The sequence below is a fragment of the Clarias gariepinus genome, chromosome 28, assembly GCF_024256425.1.
Source record: "Clarias gariepinus isolate MV-2021 ecotype Netherlands chromosome 28, CGAR_prim_01v2, whole genome shotgun sequence".
Lineage (NCBI taxonomy): Eukaryota > Metazoa > Chordata > Actinopteri > Siluriformes > Clariidae > Clarias > Clarias gariepinus.
In genome coordinates this window covers 8,717,501-8,740,321 of record NC_071127.1, presented here as the reverse complement: position 1 = coordinate 8,740,321, position 22,821 = coordinate 8,717,501, and the positions used below count along the sequence as shown (strand labels likewise).

The 22,821-nt window shown below is 39.8% G+C and overlaps 2 protein-coding genes across 3 annotated transcripts in view; one reads left to right on the top strand and one right to left on the bottom strand.

The window, feature by feature from the left end:
- Positions 1–14,093, top strand: part of dtnbp1b (dystrobrevin binding protein 1b) — a 37,332-nt gene extending 23,239 nt beyond the window's left edge. Inside the window, exons 1-4 of one of the 2 annotated variants that reach the window (XM_053489777.1) lie at positions 1,945–3,440; positions 5,901–6,059; positions 10,799–10,942; positions 12,584–14,093. In XM_053489777.1, the coding sequence (XP_053345752.1) occupies positions 3,335–3,440; positions 5,901–6,059; positions 10,799–10,942; positions 12,584–12,768 (594 nt within the window). In that variant the 5' untranslated portion in view covers positions 1,945–3,334 and the 3' untranslated portion in view covers positions 12,769–14,093. Of the gene's footprint in view, positions 1–1,944; positions 3,441–5,900; positions 6,060–10,798; positions 10,943–12,583 lie in introns of those variants that run through there. The other variant, XM_053489778.1, reaches the window with a different exon arrangement.
- A 2,815-nt stretch (positions 14,094–16,908) lies between these two features.
- jarid2b (jumonji, AT rich interactive domain 2b) overlaps positions 16,909–22,821 on the bottom strand; it is a 103,283-nt gene continuing 97,370 nt past the window's right edge. The window contains exons 13-18 of the mRNA XM_053489832.1: positions 21,937–22,042; positions 20,562–20,744; positions 20,281–20,411; positions 19,872–20,049; positions 19,528–19,635; positions 16,909–17,831 (exon numbers count right to left, since the gene is read on the bottom strand). Coding sequence (XP_053345807.1) covers positions 17,655–17,831; positions 19,528–19,635; positions 19,872–20,049; positions 20,281–20,411; positions 20,562–20,744; positions 21,937–22,042 — 883 coding nt within the window. The 3' untranslated portion in view covers positions 16,909–17,654. The remainder of the gene's footprint in view (positions 17,832–19,527; positions 19,636–19,871; positions 20,050–20,280; positions 20,412–20,561; positions 20,745–21,936; positions 22,043–22,821) is intronic.

The window sequence follows — 22,821 nt, the reverse complement described above, 5'->3', positions numbered from 1 at the left end:
ATGGTTTGTTGTTGTATGGGGGGTTTGCTGCTGCAGACTGGTCATGTGGCCCATGTCGACCACTGAAAGGACCTACAACAGGCACATGAATATTAGACCTGGACCATGGAGAAATGGAAGAAGGTACCTTGGTCTGATGAAGCATGTTTTCCTTTTTCCCTTTCTGTGTCACCTGGAAAAGAGATGGCACCAGGATGTCCTTACTTTCCCCATTTACAGTTAAATTTAATGATGTGAAACAAATTTCTGTTATAACAATAAATGTTAATTCTCACCAGCCTTTTTCTGTCTCTTAAAGTTAATAAGGCGCCAACAACAACAACAACAAAAAAAACACTTGACTTTTTCATCTATATGACTTTAAGTTGGATGTTCTCCTCTGATCTTTTCGAAGCACTGACACTGGATACTTGCTCAATAAGATGAGTTAATCACATGATTAAAAATGTTTGCCTGCTTTGCCGACCACAGCCACAATCCCACTGGCTGGAGCACAGGAGTGACTAATCATCAGAACAAAGCCTGTTTTTTCAAGTTGGGCCCTTAAGCAAGGCCCTTAAACCTCAACTGCTTAGATGTATGGGGTAAAAGTGCCCAAAGATAAGGGCGTCTGCCAAATGCCTAGATGTAGATGTACTAACTATCGCTGTGATTTGCATTATTAGCATTACACTTATCACCTTGCAATCACTTGCCATGGCAACATCCTTAAAAGCTGTAACCGTCAATTAGACACATAACAACACCCGCCCACCGAAAAAAAAACTCTTATCATCAAGACAGTACAAAACATCTGAGAGTGCACCTCTGAGCCATTTTAATGACTCTCGAGTTCATGCAATGCAACAAAAACAGACGTTCATTTGGCAAAGGCGTGTGTACTGTAGTGTGTGTGTGTGTGTGACTGAGTGATTGAAACAATTCTCACGGGAACAACTCGTTTACAGCCTTGCTGTTCCTACTTCAATAATCGTGACTGTCTTCCTCCACAGCTCAGCGAGAAGTTTTTTTTTTTTTACCTCATGTCTGCAGATGAATTCTGAAAGAGTGTGGTGTGTGTGTGTGAGAGAGAGATGCAGAGTGATAGAGAGAGAGAGAGAAAGAGATATGTCACCTTCAGTTTATTCTCCAAAAATGAAATCTACTTCACTTTTTGGATTTGACCATGAAATTACAATAGCGAGGTGATGGCTTAGTTTTAAAAACAGACCTGACTCAATATCATCTCTTCATCTTATTACTTTCCTAATGAAAAGGAAATCTTGTAAATGTCCAAATTATGCGAATAAAACCGTGTGTCTTCCATTAGGAGGGAACGAAATCATAAGGTACATTCTCTTGCATACTGTAAGTATTCCCCCACTCTTTATTGGAATTATCAATGTACTGTATATCATTAAGCTATATGAAACATGATCCTGTAATATTAAGGTGCATAGAAAAACAATATCCTGTACAGTATGAGTGTTGTCCACGTCAAACCGAGACTTTCTTGTAAACGAAGGCATATTCCAGAAGACTTCTTTGAAAGGTGCAAACGTTTTAAAGAAGGCCGTATGTGAATGAGGATCCCCACTGCAGTTCTCGTGAACATTCAGCGAGTGGAACGACTCATCCTTGAAAATCGACAGATATCTTAACGCCAATGTGCAGAACTTCCATCTGAATGTAAATCTACACACAATCATTCACCAACACCGCTTGCACATTACAGGAACTCGGCTGGAAGTTTTTGCCACATCCCCCGTACAGTCCTGACCTCACTCCAAGCCATTTCTACATGTTTAAGGAGTTCCTGGGAGGCCAGGAACACCTTAAATGCTCCGGCATGCTAAGGAACTGTTTTACCTTGATGGTTTCCACGCACTAATAAAACAATGGGATAAGTGCATTAGTGTGGCAGGTGATTATTTAGAGAGATAAAGGGAGTTTTTACTCCCGCACAATCAACGGTCCCGGTTTGACTCAAACCTCATATTATAAATAGTAGCCATAAATTGATGCATCTGGTCAGCAACAATACCCGAATAATCTTCACTGCATACTGTAATTCAAACGATGCTTAGCATTAAGAAGCGCAAGAAGCATTCTTCACACCGTTACACCACCTCAAGTAGTAGCCTGAACTGTTGACCCAGTGTAGGCTGGATCAGTAGCAGAAATTTGAGATTTCATTTTTATTTATTTATTTATTTATGTATGTAAACTGTCCACTTTCAGTCAACTGAAGACTGTGCAGGTATGCACAACATAACATAAACCAGACAAACTGTTCTTCTCCGACCCCTCTCATCAACAGGATGTTCCTGTCTGCAGAACTGCATTAAAAAAAAAAAAAAAAAAAAAATTCTCTGTACACTCTAGAGACTATTGTACAGTTATTGTTTTTTTGAAATATTCAAATCAGGCCATCTGGTGCTTAAAACTGTGCCATGCATCACTTTAACTGATTGTTCATCCATCCATCTCCATCTAGGAGCCTCAGTAGTCCTACTGTAGGGACCGTGGACTGCTGTCTTGTATTTAGTCCCATTTCAGAACCTTGGTAGGACTCCAATCAACATTTACACACACTTTCATACACTAAATTCGGGAACACAGTAATTCGGGAACTTTAATTAGCTTAATCTTTAGGAGTTTGGTACGGAGTTCCCGGAGGAACCCCATCAAGCACAGAGAGAACATGCAAACTCCAGGAGCACAGACCTAACGTGGGATTCGAACCCAGACCCTAGAGGTATCGGCCTGCTGCCACATAATTGGAAGATTGGACAAGTGCATAAATGATATATTGTCATATATATTGTACCCACATTTAATAAATGCTTATTATATCAGTATGGCAAACATTCAATATTACAAAGCTATGTACTGTATATAGAACTTCCACAGTGTACTCATTGACTTATTATTAACATTCCTTATTTCAAGTGTGCATCTTTGACTTGAATATAAAAATGCAACATGTTCATCCCGACAGCTTATTTTAACTTTGACAGAAAACTTAGTAAACTGAAGTGAGCCAGGCACTGGGCTGAACGCTTCCCCGTCTGTTTTTTGTTGTTCCAGGGCTATGAATAGTTTTTCCGTAGGTGGTTCTTACTGTATGAAAGTATCTTTTTTGTCCATCGGCTCACGTATCTCACCCGAGTACAGCACAGGAAGTGCAGATCTATAGCCCACCCCGCGCACGCCCACGCCCCCACACACACATACCCCCCCCCCACACACACACACAGTTTAAAAAACATGTTCTATTACAGATATACTGTAGCAAAACACATTGCAACCTTGCAACTGACAGAGCAGAACACACAGGCCAGATGCGCATACTATGCACACACACGCACACACAGATATAAAAACACTGGATATATATGTTGTAACGTGTCGATTCGCACCGCAGCGCTACACCAGGATGCATTTAGACACAGATTCAGGTATTTTCTGCTTCAGACTGTCTTATAGCCGTTTCACACCTCTCACTTTAACCTAGACACGGAGTCATCGGTTGAACAGGAAAAAGTAGTCCTAATTATATTTATTCACACATGGATGATTGCCTACTACTACTACATCTACCTATACTAATGATAATGGGACTTTTACCTGCTAGTATGTGCTCACAGAATAACAGGAACTAAATGGTTTTGCTTTTGTTCTACAACATAAATGAAACTATTCACTTAATATAAAGTACCAATAATGTTGTACCATGGCATGTGATGTGTGATGGTACACCTTGCTCCATGTAGTTTGTGCACCAAAAGTCCTGAACACAGTTTGACTTGGATAAGGACCACAAAAGTGAGGGCCTTCATACCATGTAGTACCTTCAATTTAGGAGTCATTTAAGACTTGAAGCAGAGCTGGTCAGAGTGGCTTCTTCAGGAGCTGGATAGAATTTCATCAAGAAGTCAATGAGCCACAAGCTGTTGAGGAAGTGTTCCAGTTTTAGGAGAAATTCAGGAGTCATTTTGGAATTATTATTCTGGATTTCTCATGGGGATGTTCGGAGGTCATTCATGTATCATCACACTAATTCCAAGTCTGTACAAATTTGCAAAACATAATTTGTGATGACGTCGGATGAGAAATCAAGAACACGTCTGTTTGTCTGTTTGTTTGTGCACGCATCACATAAAAACTGCTTAAGGAATTTTAATAGGGTTTTCACAGGTGTATTTGTACGAGCTTAAAGTAACATACTGTATAGGCTTTGTTTAATTTTAGTCGGCCCACGAGAAGAAAAGATACTGCGTGCTACTTTGAAATTTAAACGGAAAATGCCCTTATATCATAAAAAAATCTACCTTGAAAAAATCATTAGTTCATCTCAAACAACAGATTGCACTGTACACATACTTCATGGTAACATACAAATTTAAGTTCATTCCAAAATTCAAATGATGACGCTACACATTTTTGTGTGTGCAATTAAATTCCACGCAAATAAAATCTAGTGTTAAATAAATCTTTAGAGTTATTACTTAATTTAGTTTTTTAACAGTTCAAGATTTTATATGATAGCAAAATTAAAAAAATATATATTTTTGAATCAGGAAATTTACAAAATCGTGATACTTACAGACCTGCAATACGGATTAAATCAACACCTAGATTTAATCATGATAATATCGTATCGGGTGATTTCTGGTGATTCCCAACTGTGTACATGCAATGACCTACTGATATTGATAATTAGTTTTAATAAAATTTTTATCTTGTCTTATGATCTTAAGATGTCTTGATATGATGTTGATCTTCTCTTATGGTCTTATTGACACTTTAACTCCTAAAATGGGGGTTTTATTATATATCATCATATCATATCATTATTATTATATAGTTTAATTATATAGTTTTTATAATTTAGTTCGTCATCAATACATATATTTCTGCTTTTTATATCTGTGTCTGTGATTTAATAGAAACAAACACATAACCATAAATGACTATATATAGTAAATATAGACATTTACACCCACACAAAACGCAGTCCAACTGCTGATGTTTTATTTAAGGCAAACGAATTAAATAAAAAAATGAAAAAATTGAGGGTTTTGGCAGACGCCCCCTCGGGTCTGTCACGTATAAGAGCAGTCTCAGTATCCCACACAGATGGAGGGGAGAGAGTAGAGCAGGAGGAGAGAGGAAAGTGAGATTAGAGGACAAAGAATCAGAGAAAAAGACCTGTGTGTGTGTGTGTGTGTGTGGAGGCTGTGAATGAGGACGCTCACTGTCCACTGTCTGCACTGTTATTCAGTTCTTCCTCCACAGTCCCCTCTGTTCTCTGACTGTAATCAGTAACTAAGTGGTGCTGAGATTCGATACTGTGTGTGTTGTTTCTGTGTGTGTAAGATCGAGTGTGCGTGTCTGTAGGCCTGCCTACAGGCTGTACCTGCATTGTCCAGGCTCTTCGATTGTCTTAGCCATCAGGGGGTTTAAAGAATCAAACTGCCTCGGAGTCTGTGAACCTTCTCACGGCACAACGTGCTAATTAGAGGTTGTGTGTCTTAGAGATAATTGAAGGTGTGATGAACCATAAAGCCCTGGAATCCTGTATAGAGGTAATTACTGCCTGCCTTTAACACTACACGATACGTCTCTTTGCTCTCCAGAGGGGGCTGTGATTAGCACAATCATCTCATCCTAATTATTTTAGTGCATATTGTAATATTGTGGTTTTATGTTTGCATTCAGATCCAGGATGACAAGTTTACTCAGAATGAATGGATAACATCTTAATTCTAAAATGTCCAAGTTATGTCATAAAATTGTCCATGATTATGTCTCCTGAAAAAGAGGCTTATTCAAGAAAACGTGATAAGGTGCCATATGGGCTTTGACGAAAGCAAGGCATTTTTATTTCATTTGCTTTATCTTTCCCCTAATCACAGCGGAGTTGGACTCGGAGCATGCTCAGAAGGTCCCAGAGGCGGAATCTGGACAGCAGCAGGTGAAGTTGAAAGATAGGCAAAAGTTCTTCGAGGAGGCATTTCAGCAGGACATGGAGCATTACCTGTCCACCAGCTACCTGCAGATTGCTGAGAGGAGAGGTGAACGAGATACAGATGGAATGCAGTTCACACAAATACTAATGATATTATACTATAGATGTCCACAGGGTCCAAACGACAGGGTCCACTACCACAAACTGTGTACATTTCAGCACTAATTTACTCTGTAAAAAATAATCAGAAATCAATAATCATAATGAAACCTTGTCTTTAACTAAAATCAATAGGCATTTATCATTAAATGTGGACCAAACAAACTGTTTGAGAAACGGTGGTCTTGAGTTGTTCAAACAAAATTTAAATTTAAATTTTAGTCTGGCTAGCATACTTTGGGAGTCTATATCTAGGAGTCAGTCAGATGTTATTCAGGACTCAGTCACAAGTCATTCAGAAGCCATTCAGGTAGTCAGTCAGGAGACAGTCAGAAGACAGTCAGGAGACAGTCAGAAGCCATTCAGGAGACAGTCAGAAGCTATTCAGGAGACAGTAAGAAGTCATTTAGGATACAATGCGGAGACATTTAGGACACTGTCAGGGTCCATTCATGGGTCAATCAGGAGAGACAGTAAGGGCCATTCATGAGTCATTCAGGACACTGTGAGGAGCCATTCAGGAAATAGTCAGAAGACAATCAGGAGACAGTCAGAAGCCATTTTGGAGACAGTCAGGAGCCTTTTAGGACATTGTCAGGAGACAGTCAGGAGACATTTAGGAGACAGTCAGGAGACAGTCAAGAGCCTTTTAGGACATTGTCAGGGGCCAGTCAGGAAACAGTCAGGAGCCTTTTAGGACACTGTCAAGGGCCATTAAGGAGATAGTCAGGCTCCATTCAAGGGTCAATCTGGAGCTATTCAGCAGAGACAGTTAGGGCATTTCATGAGTCTTTCTGGACACTGTCAGGGGCCATTCAGGAGACAGGTTCCATCGAAGAGTCATTCAAGAGTCTCTGAGAAGTCAGGAGTGCGGTAAGAGTCATTCAGAAGTCTTTCAGTGGTCTTTCAAGAGACAGCCTTGAGTCATTCGAGACAAAGAGGAATCATTTAAGAGTCTGTCATGAGTCACTCAGGAGTCATTTAGGAGTCAGTCAGGAAACAGTTCAGAATTGTTCCAGTTTCTGTCAAGAATCCTAGAGGTGTCAATCAGGAGTCAGTAAAGAGTCAGTTAAGAGTATTTAATTGTCATTCTGAAGTCTGTTTAGAGACATTCAAGATTCAGTCAGGAGTCATTCAGAAACTGTGTTTAAGTGTTTGATATACACTTACTGGGTTATTTATACTAAATATTTATAAATATATTAGAGTTAGTGCATGGGATGGTCTGAAGAAGCATCAATACATAAATACTTTAATATCCTACTTAGTTATTTACAGATAAGTGACTCCAGTATGCGCAGACACAATGGAATTTGAGAACGACCAGTTAATAAATCCCACAAACATCCAGCTTTCCTCATTTTCTAGTATACTTTCTATTATGATTTTTAATGTATTGACAATAATAGTGATTTAGCTGTAGTAAAACACCAGGGGTTGAACATATTTCGACGGGCAGTGTACACAATACTAATAGAGTTGTGCTGGTTAAAACATTTATATATTCAATATTTACCTCTATGCCTGATTTCTTATTGTTCTCACTGCATCCACCCATTAAGGGACTTGGATTAGTAAAGAATATTACACTTCGGTTTGAATAAGGCATTTCGCACAATATTCATAAGATGAAATTACACTTCTCGGTAGTGAACCCAAACGTTTGGATGTGAAGAACTCGTTGTATGGCGAGACGATTGCTCTTCAGGGAGCGCTCTCTAAAGCTTTTAGCGGCCGTTGCTGAGAATGAGTTTCGCCTGGAGCTCAGCACGCAAGTCAATAAGATGCACAACCCTTTATCCTGACCCTGTCTTGAGTGTCATTCCCTTGTCATTTGTGCACTTTCCCCTGTCACTTGTGTGTAAGAGAGCAGCTGAACAGGTCAGGGCTGGAACACAAGGCATGACGTACAGTGAGGGATGAGAGGGGCGAAGGGAAAACAAATAACAGAGGACTGTAATTTCAGCCTAGTGTCTTATTATGACTTTGTAAATCATGATAAATATTAAGATATATAATATTAAAATATATATTGAGTTAATTAATAAAAAAACAAGCAATTGTGTAAAATGAGTTAGTAAGTCATAATAATGAGATAATGTAAATGAGCTATTATAATAAAATATAATTATGTTATGACTTGGAATATGAGTTACTATGTGAGAATTTATTAGAGTAATCATGAATGTCTTAAAATAAAGAGTAACTTAGTAAAAAAAGATTTTCATTTAGATGTTTAAGAAGAAAAAAAGTCACTATATCAAAATGTTCGCATTTTACAATAACATAATAAGAACAAGCGCATTAATATACTGTAAGGAATCATAACAATCACTGGAAAACAAAAATGATAAACCCACATGATCTCCTTTTTCCAAACAGTATATCAGAGCCATGTTTATGACGTCTTTCAAAAATCCAAGCTTATTTTGTAGCTACGGAATCGCCCGTGTCTTAGTCCTCCAACCGACGACTGTTTTAGATAATTGGAGCAAAGCTTCCTTCGGCCGATTGAGTCACGCTGAGGAGCTTCTGGAAGCCTGTAGATCGTCATGCCTTGAAGTCGAGCACCTGCAGCTGCTCTTCAAATCAGAGTCACATCTCACACTGTGAAGGAACACACGTGTGTAAACCTAGCTAACACGTCCCTTCTCTCTTTCTCTCTGCTGTCCTTCCCCTCCTTCCTCCTGATGCCCTGATTTAACTCATCCCTGAGGTATGCAGCTCTGCGCTGTCCCTGCCGCCATCTCCGTCTCTCTGTCTCACTCTCTCACACACACAGTATACATGATGGTCATCTCTGTTCTTGCATGTCAGATCTGCACTAACAGCATGCACTTGTAGTCTAAGTGAAAGTGTGGAACTGTTAACACACAGATAGCCGTGATTTTTTTTATTTTAATACTAGATGTCTGTGCCTATGTTTGTACCTTAAGGACCATATGTTGTCCTGTCTCAAAACTCAAAGAACTGGTATTCTCTTCCATTTCTAGCTCGAATGGAAATATTAGTAATGATTTTAATGGATTATTTCTAAACAAAATCCCTGTGTGGTAGAGATATAAACCATGTGATGAACAAATTAAACTGACAAAATACATCACTGGAGTACAAGCATCGAACCAAAAGTGCTATCTGCCCTCCCATTCAAAGATGCCTACAGTTGCCTAGCGTCACCGTGATTGACATGGGAAAGACAGTATACCATCTCTTCGCAAACTACAACTGGTGTTCAAGTCAAACCGGGACTTTTGATTGTGCAGAATAACAGAGTCTGTCTGATTCAGGTCTGAAACGCCGGCCTCCCAGGAACTCCTTGGCAATAACTTCCAGACGAGTTCCTGTAATGTGCAAGTTGTGTTGGTGAATGATTGTGTGTACAGTTCACATGCCCCTTTCACAAGTTCAAAACAAGTTATCCATCTGTTTTTTATGCGCTTGAAGCCTTCTATAAATGTCAATCACTTCGATGCCTTGATTCACAGGAAATTTCACAACAAGTCCCGGTTTGACTTGAACGCCTCTCATATTTAGTAAATATATATTTATTTTAATCACTCACTCATGGAATTAATATAATTTAAAAAAAGACCATTAAAATTACCCATGATGTGATAAACCTGATGTTAAACCGGACACACTGCCATGTTGGGCTCTTTCATGCCATCTAATGGGTGTTGTTTAAAATTCACCTGGATATAATTAATTATTTCATGGATCAATTACATCAGCCTGACTCAACATTTTCCCCAAACTGTTTAATGTTAATGGTTAATAAAACTACTTTAAAAGTATTTTATTCATGAACGTTATTTACAGCATGTGTCCACTCAGGATGACATCATGTTCCGTTACAAATACATCAAATGGACTAATTGATTGAACTGTCTATTGTTTGGTAATCAAATAAAACACAAAATATGTACTTAAATTGAAACCTGATAGTTTTGGCAATATTTCTACAATACATGATGTTCAATTTAATGGAGACATTGTTTATTGTAATTTTCCAAGTATTTTAGATGTAAGTATTTGTGATTATATTTTACTTACCTTTGAGGTCTTTTGCTGTAAAAGGAGCAAACAGAAACCCCTGGGTTAATCACCAATCCGGAAGTAGAGTCAGCCATCACTCCAGACCTTCCTAGATGAAGTTCTCTTGGCAAGCATACTGGAGTGGGTTTTCATTTCCTTCTCTAGAGGACCATCTACAGGCAATTTGTAAACGCCAATTAGCCAATTAATCTGCATGTCTTTAGCCTGTGGGAGGAAATCCGGAGAACCTGGACGAAACCCAGCAACCACAGGGAGATCATACAAACTCCATGCAACACAGGAACTGAACCCGCGACCTGGAGGTGCTAGGGAACAGTGCTAATTCTGCGACCCAGAGTTGATTGACAGCCTGTCTTAAAGTGTTACATCTTTTTATACCAATACAAAATGTTCATTTATTTAGTAGTACTGAAGAGCTGAACACATGATGTCCATAATCAATCCTGTGGCTTGCTCCAAAGATCTCATTTCCATTAGATATCGGGCTGCTCTGGCAGAATAAACCTGTTAGCCAGACTGCTTAAACACTGCAGCGGAATATAAATAAATAAATTAATTAATATTGTGATTTTTAGAACGCTTCCTAATAGACTTGGAAGTGATGATGTTCACCCTTCCTGTGACTTACAGAACCAATAGGAAGCATGTCATCCATGGAGGTCAACGTGGACATGCTCGAACAGATGGACCTGATGGACATGTCTGACCACGAGGCCCTGGACGTCTTCCTGAACTCGGGAGCAGAGGACAACAGCGTGGCGTCCCCTATACTGGGTATACTCACACACACACACCTACTGCACACACTATGGTCGTGGTTTTGAGGTTTTTTGTTACTCATATACACAGGAATGTTTTTTTTTAAGCTTAAGCAGCTGTCAGAACAAACGTACATAAGAGTCTTGTAGTAGAAAAGCCGATTCGCTGAAGAGCAAACTACTCTCGATGTGAAAGAAACGTTCTGGTTGTGCTCACGTCCTTATTCAGAAATATACTGTGCAGTATTGCACATCACCTGACCTGCAAGTGCACCTACAAGCTAAAAGATGTTATCTACAGAGAAATATTATGCAAAACATTATCTGTGCATGATCATTCATTATGCAGAACATTATCCGTTTATACCTTATTAACAGCAGTTCATTTTTTTTCTTCAGCAGACTTAGACATCATAATGTGTATGTACTGTACTATTAAGGTCAGGGGTAGCTCAGTGGTTAAAGTGTTGGACTATGGTTTGGAAGGTCCCAGGTTCAAATCCTACAACCAGAAAGTTGCCACTGTTGGGTCAAGGCCCTCAACTGCTCAGATGTTTAATAAGATAAAAGTGTAAGTCGCTCTGGATAAGGCCGTCTGCATAAATGTAGTTTTTTACTATCACAATAATAATAATAATAATAATAATAATAATAATAAACATGATGCTTAACTTTAATGGGGTTCATTAAGAGCATCTTGTCACCTTGACTTGAAATGCAAAGTGTCAATCAATTTTATCCCAAAATAAGATCCGCCTTGAACAGAGCTGCTGAGTTCTGCCTTTCTAGTTACTATGCAGCTGGAGGGGACAGAAAGGACTGTAAGGTTGTACATTCTGTTATTGGGATTGTAGTTCATCTGAGAGACAGTAGAGGGCTCCAAAAAATTATAAACCGCTCCTTTAACTTAGAAGTAAATCTCTTGGCATTCATTTTATGTAGCTTCATGCCAGGTGTTTTATTTGAAGTTTAAAAGTTCTTAAATTTTAATTCATTTACAACTTATAATTTATATATATATATATATATATATATATATATATATATATATATATATATATATATATATATATATATATATAAATCCTTAGTAAAATAGAGTGCAATAAGGTACTTGATTTTTGTCTTCATCCTCTTGAGATTCCCCATTGCATTTAAGCATTTGGCAGACACATTTATCCAGAGCAACTTACACTTTTATCTCATTATACACCTGAGGGCCTTGCTCAGGGGCCCAACAGTGGAAACTTGGTGGTGTTGGGATTTGAACCTGGGACCTCCAGAACCATAGTCCTATTTGGCCATTGCACATTTTCTGAGCTTTGGGGCAAAATCCGTATGCACTCTTAAGATGCAAAGCACATGTCAGACATTCCCCACTAACGCTTCACATCCTTGAAAGTGCACCGACGCTGACGTTTCTCAGGTCTCAGCCTCTAAATCAGACCTGACATTTACAGGGCTTCGGGAAAGATCCTGCTCGGCTTTGGGAGGGAGGGGAAGGCGGCACCAACAGGAATTTCAATTAGTGCTAATTGCATTAAAGGATTATCAGAAGAACTTACAGTCTCTAGAGACAGAAAATGACTTCTGTCCTTCCTGCTATTCAGGCTTTTAATCCATTTTCTTTCTCTTTCTTTTTAAAAACTTGTGCCAGAACCGGACGTGGAGTCGTTCGGAGCCGAGATCACACTGCAGGTCCCGACCCAGGCCGAGCTCAGGCATAAACTCGCCTCGCTCTCTTCCACCTGCACCGACTCGGCCAGCCAGGACACCCAGGAAGAGGAGGGCGAGGATGAAGATGAGAGGACCGGCGTCAGGGATGAGAGGGAGAAGATCTAAGCTGGACAAGATCAGTCCTTCAAGAACTGTGGAAATCGTAACTCGTCCACATAGATGAATGAGTATCGTTTTGAAAACTGTGTGCTCTGCCCTCTGTGTGTGTGTGTGTGAAATTATACAAGTGTTGTGTGTAATCGGTATTTTATGATCTCATGAGGTTTTGTACAGAATTCCCCTGGCATGGCACATGCAGCATTTATCTGATCCTCTTAGCTGATGAATCCACCTGCTCGGATTATACAGAGCTTCATCACCTGCGCCGTCAATCTGATTTTCATTATTGTTAAATGGAACTGGTGACCTTGTGTCCTGTCCATGAAGTCCCAAGACTCCCAGAGACACCAAAATGCACCTTCAATGACATTATCTGGAAACGGTTTACTTTCCCCAGCTGTTTTGATGGTTTTCTTTTTTAAATATGTGAAGTTAAACCTTTGTGAAAGCCGCACCTTTTGATTTTTTACACGCTGTTAAAAATCAACACTTCTCAAATCAAAGCAGGGTTCAGGAAGCACAGCCAGCAAGTTCCAGTGATTAAAAGTCCAACCTAAGCTCATTATTAATAATATATTCATTCTGAAGTTATTACTCTGCTGGATCATTCACTTAAAGGTTCCTTAATTTACTGTGGCTTTAACAAGATAACACAGGTCTCAAGGTGCATCTGTTAATGGTTCAGATAAAATAAAAATTAAAAACTCTCAGATTTTACTTTTTTTTTTTTTTTTTTTAATACTTTTAACTCATGTGTCAGTTTCAGTGCATTTAAATGAGCTCAAGCAAGGGGAGCTTCTTATGTGAGGTCACAATAGGGGACAAATGTACTGTAATGAGCGATACAAAAATGGAAAAAAAGGTTTTTCTTGTTTTTTTTACTTGTGCTTTTTGTTTGTACATCTCACTGTTTAAACATGAATAAAAAATAAATTTTCCACTTTAGTAACATTTCTGTTGTATTCTTTTCGTTCCTCGGCCAGAGCACACTAGGTCCAATTTGATGTTTGAGATGATTAGTTTTTGAGTCACTGAGGTTGGGATCAATAACTCAAAAACTAGTAATGCCGTAAACATCAATCCAGACCTAATATGCTCTGTCAGAGGAATGAAAAGAATGCAGAATGTTACACAGCACAATGAAATATACAATTCAACAGCTGCAAAATGATCGAGGACTAAATGTTCCAGAGAGCAGGAGACGATTCATTTGAGTGACTTTGCAGAGACATTGAAATAACTGACCGTGGCTGATTCATCATCATATAGGGCACTGAAACATGCAGCAAAACACTAGTGAGAGGGTTGGAAATGCGACTAGAGACCTTCGAGGCAAACAAATATCTAACGATGTTTTTGGTCAGATCGGATGGACGTGGACACGTCTGTCCTCCCCAATGAAACTCCCACAAAATGGTCTTTGCTCACCATATCTGGGTTAAACCATCATCTGTTAATCTTCCGAAGTCTTTGACTTTAATCAATCAAGTTTTCATCTGCCATAGTCTTTCATTTAAGAAGTTTCAATAAGTCTTCTTTCGATCAAGAAATCTTTGTTTTTAATTAAAGAAGTCTTCATAAGTCTTTGTCTTTAATCAACTTAAGCTGTTTTGTTCAATCCCCAAGGCTCATGTCGACTTATGAAGAATTACCAATATCAACGACGACTTACAAAGACTAGAAGAAGAAGACTTATGAAGACTTGCTGCTTGAAGCCAAAGATTTATAAAGACTTCTTGACTGGAAACAAAACTACCTGATTAAAGACGAAGACTTTCAGAAACTTAAGAGAGTCTTTGGCTTCAAGCATCAAGCCTTTACAAGTCTTCGTTATCAATCAATAAGTCTTCGTACATCATCACTTTTAATGAACACGTCTTCATAGGTCTTCGGAAGTCTTTGTCTTCTCTCAACAAGGTTTTTGGAGACTCTTGAAGAATTACGAAGACTTGTTGGTTGAAGAAGACATATAAAGTCTTTTTTCATTGATGACGAATACGCAAGACTTACAAAGTCTTCGTCATAAGTTCAACATGAGTTCACGTGACCACTCATTAGTTTCAAATAGAAGGTGTGGTTTTAGCAAAAAATATGCTTGGGATTTTTCCTCTGGACGACGGCTAAGGGTTAGTAAGCTGTACTTTTTTGACGTTCATAAGAAGGAAGGAGCCCAGCCTCATTGCTTCAGCTGTTTTAGTAGCTAGTGCTAACTGCTGCAAGTGTTGACCGATGACATCATCGATTCTGATTTGACCAACCTCATTCAAGTCACATGACCACACATCAGGTATATATCCGATCTAGGAACACATATGAAAGTGACTTAAATCCAATCTGAAAAAAATAATCAGATTTGTGCATTCACATTAGGGAGGAAAAATAAATTGGAATTGAATTAGACTGGTAATGTGAACAGATCCATAGAGACCCAAATCCGTTTCAGCATGACGATTCCTCTGAGCATAAAGCGAGCGCTATGAATAAATGATGTGTTGAAGGCTGGAGTGAAAGAACTTGAGTGTCCTGAACTCAACCCCACCGAACACTAAACCGATGAACAGGAAGACCGCAAATATGAGTTTATTCAGAATGCTGAAGAGAAAAATAAATCCACAGACAGATCGAAAAGGCTACAAATTGTCCATAAGTTTTTATTAAACCTCGAGTACAAACTTGAAAAGTAAAAAAAAAAAAAGAAAAGAAAAGAAAAAACCCTGGCAATATAACAAACATGAAATCTTTCCGTGTGTGGGGAAAGGCAGAAACGCAGTGCGAATAAATTAACGTTGCCAGACGCTGAGAAAATCTTCCATACAACATTTCAGGAAAAAAACAAACAGCAAAAAAAAAAGTGAATAAAATACGTCGTAAGGCCATAAAGACTTGACAACCGCGCTTGTGTTAAAAAAGAAAAAAAACAAACCTGACTTGATTTTCATTAAATAGTCCTAAAACAATTCAGTCTTCTGGAAAGGACGACAACCATCAAACTGGATTATAGGGTTTTTCAATTTTTTTTTGTTACCTTGACAGTCACAACTGGCAAGCTCAGTGCAACATGAGTAGCTACTACATTGTTGAATTTTCAGTAATGAAAATGTAAAAACCTTTTTTTTTGTGTTTAGGTATTTCTCCCTTTTCTTTAAAAAAGTAAAGCTAAAAAAACAACAACCAAAAAACAAAAACAAAACAAGGAACCTGGGATGAAGAAGGGAAGGGCATCGCTACTCCATATCTTATTTATCACTGATATAAGCAGCACTTCAGATTTTCTCTACGATGCCAGAGGAACCCTGTACGTGTCTATCTCTCTCACACACGCACACACACACACGCGCGCACACACACACACACACACACACACACACACACTGCGGCCGGTGAAGAAACGGAAAGGTAAGGCTGTTTCTTCAAGGCGTTTTTGTCCTCTCGATTTCCTCTTTCTGGCACCTCGATGCAGAGGCTCAAGTATTTAAACAGACATTTACAGGATTATATACAACAAAAAAAAAAGTCAATGGAACCCTTTGAGAAATCACTTATACGACAAAAATAAAAATAACAATAAGAAAAACGAACAAACAAAAACAAAACAAAATTAAAACTATTTCACATTATACACCCCTGCTAGTGGCTCTACTCGCGATCATCCAAAGTGGAAAAAAAATTTGGTTTAAAAAAAAAAAAAAAAACGCACACAAATAAAATAATAACAATAATTAATGTTAACTGGTACAGATGAGCATGTTCTCCCCGTGCTTGTTGGGTTTCCTCCGGGTACTCCGGTTTCCTCCCATAGTCCAAAGATATGCAGGTTAGGCTAATTGGTGTTCCCAAATTGCCCGTAGTGTGTGAATGTGTGTGTGTGCCCTGCGATGGATTGGCACCCTGTCCAGGGTGTACCCCGCCTCGTGGCCTAAGTCTCCTGGGATAGACTCCAGGTCCCCGCGACCCTGAATACAGGATAAAGCGGTAATGAAGATGTGTAAGTGAGTGAGAGAGTGAGGTGATGAATCAGGTTTTTTTTATGAATACAGATAAATTGATAAATCAGGACGTGTGGAATGTTAACACGATTGCACATGTCGAAGCGGAACGCCTCCAAAGGCAAATAGCACTCCATTTTATTTACCTTTGTTTTTTGTGTATTGATATAAAAAAAAAAAAGAAAAAAAAATACAAATAAAAAAATCAAATAAAACAGCACCAAAGAATCAGACGAAGCTCCTCGGCTGAAGACCTGCAGGTCAGGCACAGTTAAGGAGTCGCTAGTGTCAGCGCGGGAGCTCGTCACATCACCACCCGTCGGATTAAAACCATTTGACAACTAAAAACATCGAAAACAAGTCTCGCTTTCAAGTGTTACCTCGCCTTTGCAACTAACTCAAAGAAGAACTCAAAAAGTAAAAAAAAAAAAAAGGGGGGGGGGAGGAGGGGGTTTGGTGGTAAGGGAAAGTAACCTAAAACAAAAAAGAACGAAGCAGTCCAGGCCGACCGGGTGGCCTCTGTGTCTCTGGAATCTTGACACAAAAATAAGAGAATTAAAAAAAGAAGAAGCACCGACGTGTCTTGATTCACAGTTCAGGCTGAGTGTGTATGCAGTCGACAGGGCTGAGGATGAGGAGAAAGTGTCCGGTGAGAGAGGAGGACGACGTCCGTCTGTCTCGATCAGACCAGAAAGCACACCGCTTAATGCTAAAACTAAAAACAACAACAAAAAAATAATAATCCAAAGGCAAAAACCTTCTTTCGCTCTAGTGCAAAAAAGGCAGCTCGCTCACACGCAGCAAGTTTCGCCGTACTGGAGGAGGCAGAAGATCCGGGTTTGAGAGAAACAGAGTGATGGAGAGAAAGGGTTTTGAGGGATCTCTCTCTCTCTCTCGCTCTCTTTTTCATGAGACAGCCAAGGTGGTGTTTTTGCCCAAGCGGGTGAGAGTCAACTCTATGGTGGGGCCCTTTCTCGGACGCCGCTTGGTCGGGGTTTTGTTAGGGCTGGAGCCGTTACAGCTTTCCGCTGAGCTCTTCATGGCTTTACAGCACACCAGATTCACCAAACTGTTGATCTGCTCCTGGAGAAGAGAAACGCAGAATGTAAGAACAAATAACAGGCCACCACTATCACCATCATCAACTTAAGCCCAGACACAACAATGATGATTAGAAGAGACTAAACAAAGCCCAGGGTGCCAAAACTTTATTCTTAGATAAATATTAGAGCAAGCTGGTCACATCTGGCCAAGGGTGCCAAAACTTTATTCTCAGGAGAATATCACGCAGCATGCTGATCACATATGGCAATGGGTGCCAACATTTTATTCTAACTAGAATATCACAGAGCATGCCGAGTATCAGCCGGTCACATCTGGAAACATCTGGCGAAGGGTGCCAAAACTTTATTCTCAGGTGAATGTCACAGAGCATGCTGATTATCAGCTGATCACATATGGCCAAGGGTGCCAAAACTTTATTCTCAGTGAAATATCACAGAGCATGCTGGTCACATCTGGCCAAGGGTGCCAAAACTTTATTCTCAGTATAACATCACAAAGCATGCTGGTCACATCTGGCCAGGGGTGCCAAAACTTTATTCTTAATGGAATATCACAGAGCATGCTGGTCACATCTGGCCAAGGGTGCCAAAACTTTATTCTCAGTGAAATATCACAGAGCATGCTGGTCACATCTGGCCAGGGGTGCCAAAACTTTATTCTTAATGGAATATCACAGAGCATGCTGGTCACATCTGGCCAAGGGGTGCCAAAACTTTATTCTCAGTGAAATATCACAGAGCATGCTGGTCACATCTGGCCAAGGGTGCCAAAACTTTATTCTCAGTGAAATATCACAGAGCATGCTGGTCACATCTGGCCAGGGGTGCCAAAACTTTATTCTCAGTGAAATATCACAGAGCATGCTGGTCACATCTGGCCAAGGGTGCCAAAACTTTATTCTCAGTGAAATATCACAGAGCATGCTGGTCACATCTGGCCAGGGGTGCCAAAACTTTATTCTCAGTGAAATATCACAGAGCATGCTGGTCACATCTGGCCAGGGGTGCCAAAACTTTATTCTTAATGGAATATCACAGAGCATGCTGGTCACATCTGGCCAAGGGTGCCAAAACTTTATTCTCAGTGAAATATCACAGAGCATGCTGGTCACATCTGGCCAAGGGTGCCAAAACTTTATTCTCAGTGAAATATCACAGAGCATGCTGGTCACATCTGGCCAGGGGTGCCAAAACTTTATTCTCAGTGAAATATCACAGAGCATGCTGGTCACATCTGGCCAGGGGTGCCAAAACTTTATTCTTAATGGAATATCACAGAGCATGCTGGTCATCAGCTGGTCACATCTGGCTCACATGTGTATCAGGTTATAACTTTTCCTCCACATGGTGGATTTTGTTTGAAATTAAAAACGTTCTGTGTAATGAGTAGGAACGCTCCACGTTCCCTTTCTTCAGTAAATCACAGCGCGGACGTATCCGTTTCCACTCGTCTCATCAAACCTGGACGTGTTCGAATAGTGAAATGGTGCAGCGCCCAGCTCTAAACACACTCGCCCGATGCCGAGAGCGAATTTGTAATCTAGAGGAAAAATCTCGGTGACGGTTACGTAACTGATACTGCGAAGCTGAAGGGCGTGAAACCCAGAGTGACAGCAAAGAACACAATCAGCATGGTGATCAGCGAACCCGTCTCACCGGCGCCCTCTGCAGGCACAGATTCATTTTATTTATTTATTTATACTATTGGGAATTACCTCGTCGTAGCGGTACATCATCTTCAGTCCACGACAGGATTTGTTTCTCTGGACGTAGCGCAGAGCACACTCCAGACAGAACACCACGTTCTCGTTCTCCTGCACCACCTGCAACACAAACGGTAGTTAATTCTCTGCTCATTTTCTTGCCAATTACACACACACACACACACACACACGGTAATGCAAATTTTCCGTTAAATTCTGTTACATCATTAATTTTTGAACATTTAATATTTGTAAGTTAATGAAAATAAATGTCTCCCTCTAGACATTTTGAGCAAAAGTGGAGCATGTCGCAGGATGCGGTTGTTGTAGTTGCATGTACAGTGTGTTTGTCTCACCATGGACAGGTAACAGAGGTGTTGGCACATTTGGCACCGTCTCTCTGACGATTCGAGCGCGGGCCACTTGCGTGGTTTCTTCCTGTTGTCTGCGTGGCCGTTGTCGTGAGTGCCGTAGCGAGCAGAGGAGAGCAGCCCGGCCTCATAGAGATCCTGCCTCTGCCTCATCTCTATGTTCCTACATTACAATAACACACACACACACACTTTAGCCAAAATTTATACAGGAACTCTCAACATTGGGGTCACCAGAGGAACGTTATAACACTCTTTATATAATGATAACTCTGAATAAATTGTACTAAGACAAATAGCTTTAATAAAATTAACTATATAAAAAAAATTCCCTACAAATGCCTTTCATCCATCTCAGACTCAGTAACTTCTCATTAGAGAGTGAGGTGCTGACCTGAGATCTTTGAGAAGAGAGGAGATTGTACTCAGCAGAAGTGCGTTCTCTCGTTTGGCCTCGGCCGTGGCGATCTGGTACAGCAGCTTCTCCATGGAGAAGGGTTTCGCGATCCGCCTGCATTTCAGATCCTGATCCAAAGGAAACAAAACCACCACCACACACACAAACAGGCCAGGAGTGAATATCCTGATACATGCTGTACATTAGGAAGTTAAGAGCTGTCGTTGTAACCCATTGGTCCAGCAGGTGGCAGCAGAGGGCAGAGAGAGGCGTCTCACCTTGGCAGCCTCGTAGCCCAGGTTCATCCATTGCGGCGTGGCGAAGTGTACGGTCTCGGACACGCTGTAACCGCAGCACACTCTGGAGACGAACGTCCCGGGGAAAACCACAACGAACTGTCCGCTCTGCTGCACTGTGCGGTGGACTTTAATCCCCTCGCGACTCAGCACCTCTGGAGAGATCTTACACACACACACACACACAAATTTCCAAGATTATTTACGATTAATATAAACGTTTCTAAGCATTAATGTTATTGAATTTTTATTCATATGTTGATTCCTGTATAAAGGTACGCCATATATTCATATCCCACTGTATATTTATTTATTACCGCAGCTATTCATATTTAAATAACATTTACACTTAATAACTGAATAAAGAACAAAAAAGTCAGATGTAAGCGTTCGTTATTACTATATCAGTCCTGCTGTTAATTACATATAAATACAAATTGTTTATTGGCCAGTTTATTAATATTGACCACCTCATACACACTGTTATTGTATCATTAAGGATCTGCGGGTTATTACTGTTTAAAATGTATAACAATTACACAATACAGCACTTTGAACATTTTAATGAGTATAATAGTCCAGGCTGTAGATATAGCTACTGCAATAATAGTATCTAAGTACACCAGTGTGTTTTATCCCCCCACTAGTATCAGTACTCTGTTGAGAATTGTAATGGTTTATTAGTGTCTATGTGGAGTTTATTATGGTTTAATGATTGTGTAGAAGTAACCGATCAGCAGTATATGGCTGTTCATGGTTACTGCTACTGGTACAGTATATTAATGCTGCGGTTAAAAGTGCAATACAGATGTGAGGGAATGCACGGGTGGGTGGGTAGGTTTATGTGTGTGTGTGTGTGTGTGTAGAAGAGTATAAGGGATTTTAACAAGAGAATGATGGAAAATTGGGTATTTATGAGTTTTCCTGCACTTCGCTGCGTGCGTGTGTGTGTGTGAGTGCAGTCTGTATTATTAAATACAGTATGTGAGAGTGTGGGTGTGGATGAGTGTATAATTAAATAGTGTATGGGTGTGTATAGTCTGCATTATTAAATACCATGAATATGTGTGTGTACACGAATAAGTTTATAATCTGTATAATTAAATAGAATGTAGTGTGTATATAGTCTGTATTATTAAATACCATGCATACATTATGTGTATAGGTGTGTATAGTATATATTATTAAATTACAGTGTATACAGTGTAAGTGTGCACATACATTTGTGTATACGTGTAAGTAATCTGTATTATTAAATATCATATAGGTAAGTATGTCAGTGTATATACTGTATATCTGTATATCTATACATGTGTGTGTGTGTGTGTGCGTGCATGCGTATATCTCATTTTCTCACCATTATGTTCTTTTCCAGCATCTCGAGTCCCGGTGTGCCGTTGGCCTGCAGCAGCGTGTGCACTACTTTATCAAGCTTAGCCTTCTCCTCAGCAGGAATCGAATACCTGAACAACACAAAGAGAAACACTATGTCAGCTCTGTGTGTGTGTGTGTGTGTGTGTGTGTGTGTGTGTGTGTGTGTGTGTGTGTGTATATACGCCTATATATATTTTGTTTGTTTGTATTATGGTTTATTGCCATGCCAGCTTCGAAAGCTATTTCATGGCAGAGACATATTAAACATTTAAGTAATTATTATATGAACCAATATATTATTATGTTATAGCTATAATGTAAGGGATTTAACCGGTAGTGGAACATACCCAAAAAAACTAACATTTTATAAAGATTGTAAAAGTGCCTATATATATATATACCCTATATACCCCTAGGGTGTGTGTGTGTGTACGCGCGTGTGACTAGAGGAAAGGAGCACTCCTCTGCCAGCTGTGTGTGCTACCATAGCAACTAGTTTTTTTTTGTTTTTTTTTGATGAGTCAGTTCACACAATACACACACATTGAGAGTCTCACAGGATCAGCACATGCTGTGATCAGTAATGCTTTCACACCGAGCCCAGCCTCCTCTCGAGTTCCTCAGCAAGGCGCCCTCTCTCTCTCTCTCTCTCTCTGTCTTTATATATGAAAACGATTCACAACAAGCCTGTCCCAGTGAACCCGTACGCCAAGTCTAGAACTCTGTGGTTTATCGTACATACTGTACTGTATGACTCGTTTGTCTACTGCAAGTCTCACAGGTTACAGATACAGTATATAAAGATGACCGCATGGAAAAGCACATCATATCATTTGTTCCTATCATTCTATCACTCTAATTTGAAAAC